Raw genomic sequence first — 6,782 nt, forward strand, 5'->3', positions numbered from 1 at the left:
ATGGTCAATTTTTCCAATCAGCAAAACGGAACACAAAATGAAACAAGTTTCCAATGGCTCTCTTCATCTGAGTGCATTGCTTGGCTTACAGTATTCATGACCGAGTCTGTTGCTATAGCAACGTTTAATATCCTTACTATCATCGTTTTTGCCAAAAACCGTGGTCTTCGTAAGCGCTCCATGTACCTGGTGATCAACCTGGCAGTTGCAGATATGTTCGTTGGAGGATATGTGGGAGCGTTTAATTTCTTTCACACCGGAGTTAGTTGTAACTTTTGGCAGTACAACTGGTCTTATTTTAGACTCTGGGATAGCGTAACATTTGCTTTGTACGGCACGTTTATGTTATCCTCTATAACAAACCTCGCTGCTATTTCTTTGGAACGGTTGCACGCAACGTTTCGTCCATTCAAGCATCGCCTCATCAAAAAGTGGGTATTTGGAGGAGCTGTTGCGCTCATTTGGGTTACAGCCGGACTATATTCAATTGCATCGGAAGTTATTTGGAAACTGGGAGATCTGAACCAGTTCCTGTATTTGCTTGTGTCTTACTCTTCCTTCCTTTCTATTTGCCTGTTTTTTATCTTTGTTTCCTACGTTTCCATTGCTGTTAAAATTAATTGTGTAGCCCGCCTTCAGCATCATGGTGCAGCAAGCAGAGAGAAAAAACTGACCAAGACATTGTTCATTGTGACTGTGGTATCATTAATGTTGTTCCTGCCATTTGTTTTTTGGTTTTATCTTAGCTGGCCTCATCATTCGCTTTCTGCATCCCTTTCCCTTTCAACGTATTTACATCTATATTATGCCTTTTCATTTTTATGTTTCGCAAACTCAGTTGTTAATCCAATATTATACGTGTTTAGAATACCAGAGTTCAAAAGAGCTCTGGTTTCACTTTTGCGTTGTAGATCCCAGCCCACAGCAGTTCAGGAGTTCCCACTTGGTGTCATGTAAGCGCCAAAGTTTATACTCGGGCCACGGCAGGACACACTACTGAAAATTAAAAGAACGTTGCCAGTGCAGAGGCAACCGAACCAGTTGCCTAGGTAACTGACTTTAATTCCAAGTTCGGCTTATTATGGATATTTAAGGCATTTGGCAAAACATACCGTAAAACTTAAACCACACAAGGAAATATTTCGACTATTGGCAGGTATGGCGCGTCTGTGTGTGAGATCGAGTAGAAAATTTGTCTTGTTTTCAGAATGGTGTCTTCAGTCAAATTCGATCTAGCTGCGGAATGTTAGAAGTACTTGAATTGTATTTCTTATTTTTTTACGTCTCAGCTCATTATTAGGAAAGCAAATTGTGGGGAAATTTAGATACAGGTAACATTTGGAAAACATTCGGGTCCTTATGGCTCAGGGTGTGAAAGCAAAACTAGCCTTGTCCATTAAATTATTGCGCAAAAAGTAAGAAAAGAAATCTTATCGGTTAAAAGCCGTAGCTTAACAACTGTGCAACAAACCGAAAGTATCTAAACAGTGTGTACTGACCTGATATTTTAGCTCACCAAAAGTGAAAATGTATCCTTCCCTTATCCGAGAGGAGGTATTGAGGCATATCAGTGTCGGGGAGATGCGAAGATCTTTCTTTTGTTTGAAATTAAACCTCACTGACTTGTTTGGAATAAACAATTCTGAGTCCAGTTTTAACGTGATAGATTTGTTATGGGTTTAACAACTAGACTCAGTCCTTTGCACCAGTCCATGGAAATTGAGCGGCTTCCCTGAGCAATGAATAGCAGTTTCATTTTCCGGGAAAAACAAACAAATGTATCTCGTGTTGGCGGCAAACTCTTAAAAATCCAGGGAACCAGAATATTCTGACAAATTTAAAACAGAATTAAGAATATTCATCTGTCCGGCGTAGTTCATTGTTGAATAACTAGCAAATGAAATTAATGTATCTATGACAACAGTCTATTATAACTGAAAGTGAACAAAATAATTATAGTAACAGTAGATTCCTCGCTGTATGTGGATCCAACGAAAACAAGGATAAACCGAAATTTACTTTCTTTCCTATTGTCGTAATCTATACTCATTACTGAAGGGGGCAATGTATTTTAGCATACGGTATCAATTTCAAGATTAGTACAAAACGTGTAAAAACAATTAATGAATACCTCATTACTTTAATAAATAGTATATTGAGACGACGAAGTCAATCTCCCCTTGCCTTAGCTTACTTGTTAGATCAATATGTCCATTGTGACTTAGTTTTAAATTACTTACTTAAGTCTAGTCCGTTAATTACTTTAACAAATTTGTATTTTTGTTTAGCTTTATGCTTTTGCAAAACTGTAAGAGTTTATTGTCATGTAAATAGATCTTCATGCTGGCACTCTCAGCTAGCTTGTTAGATCATTATTCAGTCCGTTTTGACTTTTAAATGATATTTAGTTTTAGCTTGTTTCTTTTGTCCATCTATTAATTTAATAAATCTGTTGCTTTGTTTAGCTTTATGCTTTTGCAAAACTGTAACGGTGCGTTCGATTGACCCTATTCCGAAATAGGAATACAGGCAATGATGACAAGAAATCCCTCACTCATAAAAGGTTTTCGGGAGTTACTGGAGTACGGAGACGGCTCTTAAATTCTCATGTGTCAGCGATAGTTTGCAGAATTAGCCTCCCAAATTTCTTAAAAAGAGAAATTTAACAGCTATTCCGCTTATTCTTATTCTGGAATAAGGTCAATCGAACGCAACCTAAGAGTTTATTGTAAATAAAGTTTGTTGCTGTTGCTGCTGTTTACGTTGTCGATTTACGAGCTAATAAGAGTAGTACCTTTCTTAAAAAGAGAAATTTAACAGCTATTCCGCTTATTCTTATTCTGGAATAAGGTCAATCGAACGCAACCTAAGAGTTTATTGTAAATAAAGTTTGTTGCTGTTGCTGCTGTTTACGTTGTCGATTTACGAGCTAATAAGAGTAGTACCTTTCACCCTTGGCTAACAAACCACACCGAATTTCAAGATAATAACTTTGGATTATTTTCGGATCAGTTTCGGGATTGTTTTCGTTTTGTGCCCCCCCCCCCCCTTCCCCCCCTATTCCCTATTTATCTCAGAGACTATCCTGCAGCGGATTAAATGTACTCCAACCAATACATTTTTACATTTTTTCCAGTGGGTAAAGTTGTCTGCTCTTTCAACAACTGGGGGTAGGTTTCATTGTCATATCCTTTTACAGGTTTAGACTTTTCTGGCCTCAGAAGACGATAAAAATCCCGGTGTAGATAGGGTTAAATTTGTAATACACCCAAACCACAAACACACCCGACTCCAAGAAAATAAACTGGAAACTGACATTGCTTGCAATGAAGGTTTATGCACTATCCTTACCACAATCTATAATTTGTAATGACGTAAAAGATCTCTATAGTCGTCCCTTTCCTTTTTAAGTCCCTTTGCCCTCTAATATGCCCTCCCTCTCCCCTCCCCACCCCCGTTTGAAGTCTGATGTCTAAATAAATATCCTTTCTCTCTATGAAACTGATTACAAATTAAATCTGATGGAAATATCATTTTGTTCACATCATTGAAGTTAATTCTCACTTCGCCTTTATTCCATGATAGATTATTATAAAAAAAATTCAACACTGCCGTCCTGTCATTTCGCTAATTATCCTTTCCCCTTTGTACCTCTGGATCTGTCACCAATAAGCGGAAATTTTTCGTTGCCAAACGCGTACGCTAGAAAATTTCAAAGCCTTAAGATGTTAAATTAATAAGCTTTCTCAAACGAACAGAAGAGATGGATCCCCTAAATATCTCTACGTATACGCTGTCACTTTTAATTAAATAGGCAAGCTCTGTTTGCAGTGCACCCCGTTTAAGCTCCCTCGTCCTCTAATAATCCCGCTTTTGGAGGTATTTGATAGTAAAAATAGAAAAGTAGTTCGTAGTATTTGAAGAAGACAAGATATTTAATTAAAAGATAAACCTGTAGTTCGTAGTATTTGAAGAAGACAAGATATTTAATTAAAAGATAAACCTGTTCATTAATATTTCCGCCATCAGTCGTCACACTTCACGTGGGCATACTGTATTAAATAAGTGAATTTTATTATACGCCCAAGACGTAACTTGCGGTCTTTTAGAACTACTGACATTAAGTAGTACGTTTTTAGTTTTAGTTGTCTATGTTAACTTTTACCGTTTATCTTTACCTCTGTGTTCAGTGATCACCTGAGTGGTCGACTGAGTTTTACTCATGGATGAGGGGGTTAGTTTCTAAAGAAACCGTGGTGCTGCGTCGGTGGGAAATAGAAACGACTGCTTGCAGGTTAATCAACAGAGTTGATAACTAAAGATAAATTGGCCACCGTAAAGAGATTCGAGCGCTGACGTTTCAAGCGTTAGCCTTCGTCACTGAAATATCTTTACGGTGGCCAATTTACTCTTAGTTATCAACACTGTTAATAAATTAAACCAAACACGAGTTTTACTCAAACAATCGATTACAAAGAACAGAACTTTAAAGCGGTTACCGTGTACCTACAGAGAGAAAATTTTTGGATTTTCATTTTTTTTAGATAAAAATAAACTTCCCAGTAAGTTCTTACAAACAAAAAAAGAATTTTCGAAAAAGAGTAAGTATTTTCCAAGAAATTTGGACGTAAGCGATTTCCAACGGAAGTTAAATTTTACTTTGATTGACAACATATTGCTGCCGGTGTAACTACCCGTTGCGATATTTGCGCGAACGGTCTTTCTATAGCTTGAACCCCTCACGTTCTGGCACTTCGAATATCCTGTAATTAGTGGAAGAACTTGCGTTTGTTCGAGTACGACACTGACATAAAATAAGACAAAAGCTTTAAGCTGCACTTTAAAGTAGGTAAAGGTTTTAAGAGCGACTTTCCACAAATATCGACCAAGTGGTGGCACAAGTCAAAAAATCGATTTTGTTCATATTTTGCTCATAGGTAGTCCCTAGTGAGAAACAAACTGAGCTGTAGTTATTTTTTCCAAATACCGCTTCCTTTCGCGTAATTATGCGAAAATCGATTTTGTCTCAGTCCGCTTTCGGCGGGATGGAATTTTCCTTAACTTTCGAGGGGTCGCGTATCAATCCACAGACTGTTACTAACCTGCAAATGGCATTTATTTAAGTTACTTTTACGTCCGAAATAGGTTTAGAAAAGCATGCTATAAATGCAAATTTTCAGCAACCACATTTTAGCACTAAAACATTGCCAATTTTACCCACGGGCGATAACTTAGATTTCCCTATAATGACTTTCTGTGGCTTCACTGTATACCTATTGATCATAATATAAAAACAAAACTCTGGGTAAATGAAAATAAATGACCTGCTAGGCTTCAGATTTGTCAGCATTTTCTTGAGATTTGGCGATCGAAGCGTAAAAAAGATGGCGTGACACACTGTCACGGGTACAAATAATTTTTCCTTTTAGAAAAAAAAAAATGAAGCGACATTTAAAAGGAAGCATTTTTCATTCGCATTCGAAAAATCTTTGGATCGAAAGTTCGGTAGCGTTACGGACAAATATATATTTCGGCTGCGTTTCATAACTGGAAATTTCAGAGTATCCGTTCGCTCTGATGCGGAGTCCAGTTCGTTATTGTGTAAAATTATTATGTTGAAACAAATAATTGGAAAAATTTTTTTTTCCTCTTTCTTTATCACTGCCATGAATAAATTAAACTAGAAATAGGTAAAACGCAGCAGATTTGAACGACAATAACCTGATTAAAAGTTTCGACTGTTATGTTAATTACTGCATCGTTTGCGTGAAATATACGTTCGAAGTAATGTTTGTTTCCCTCGTCCGTTGATCATGAGCGAGTTTTTTAGATCTCTGTAAATAAAGAAAGGGAAGAGAAATAGCATAAAGGGTCCATCTCCGTTTTTAAAAACATTGTCTATAGAGTTTTCCAATCATCATACATCTAAAAATGAGAGCTCGTGATTAGTGAATTATAGATGCAAAAACTGCGTGATTTAGTTTATTAATTAAATTTGCAAAAGAAAGCACACGCACACTCAACGACAATAACAACAACCAAAAAAAGGGGAAAAAGTAATAACAAAAAGTAATAACAATAAAGGCCGTAACAAATTTAATGAAACCAAGATAGTGGTCAATACCCGTGTTATTAGTAATGTTATTTTGCTGCGCTTTTTGATCCTGAAATATTCTTTATGTGAAGATCAACGTAATTAACTAAGATTTTTGAACGTCCTCATTGCTTTTTTGGACGTATGAATAAATTGAATTATTATTACACCAGAGAAACAGTAAGGAACTGTAAACTAAACGGCGAGCATGGAAGTTTGGTGTTCGTTTACGTTGATAGTTGGTGGGCAATGTTCGTTTGATCGCAGACAGAACAAGGTCCAGAGAGATAGTATCCCTGCTGTCCTGTACAAAGAATATTGACCAGCACAAGTCATGTTATGGTTTTTAAGATGTGGAACGAGGTTCAGCTTATTCTTGCCCATTCGGCCACGTTTTCAACGCCAGGAAACATCAAGACGATGACGATTTGGGCTTATCTGTTGAGAAACATTTATCACAAAAGACACTTATCGGCCCCGGTAAGTTACTGGGACTTTCGAGAAATGGGCCCCAGGGCTTATAAGAGGCAGTTTAAGGTATTCCTGGATAAATAGGAGAGAAGGTAGACACAGTGGGCGTTTTCCATTAACCAAAAGATTCCGGAAAATTCCGAGAATTTCGGTGGGAAATGTTTATCGGTGAAGAACGTGTTCCATTTAACACATGTTCCATCCATTTCCTTCTCCG

At 37.2% G+C, this 6,782-nt stretch overlaps 1 protein-coding gene across 1 annotated transcript; it reads left to right on the forward strand.

Annotated features, from left to right (window-relative positions):
• On the forward strand, nucleotides 1-2,717 carry LOC146455189 (substance-K receptor-like). The gene has a single exon (XM_085094570.1). The coding sequence runs from the start codon at nucleotides 1-3 to the stop codon at nucleotides 955-957; it is 957 nt and encodes a 318-aa protein (XP_084950696.1). The 3' UTR covers nucleotides 958-2,717.
• The last annotated feature ends 4,065 nt before the right edge of the window (nucleotides 2,718-6,782 follow it).

This window comes from Pavona decussata, unplaced genomic scaffold (assembly GCF_977016875.1).
Source record: "Pavona decussata unplaced genomic scaffold, jaPavDecu1.1 SCAFFOLD_284, whole genome shotgun sequence".
NCBI lineage: Eukaryota > Metazoa > Cnidaria > Anthozoa > Scleractinia > Agariciidae > Pavona > Pavona decussata.

What these genes read in the sequence shown, in the direction of transcription:
- LOC146455189 (XM_085094570.1), top strand. Translation starts at nt 1, where the DNA reads ATGGTCAATTTTTCCAATCAGCAAAACGGAACACAAAATGAAACAAGT.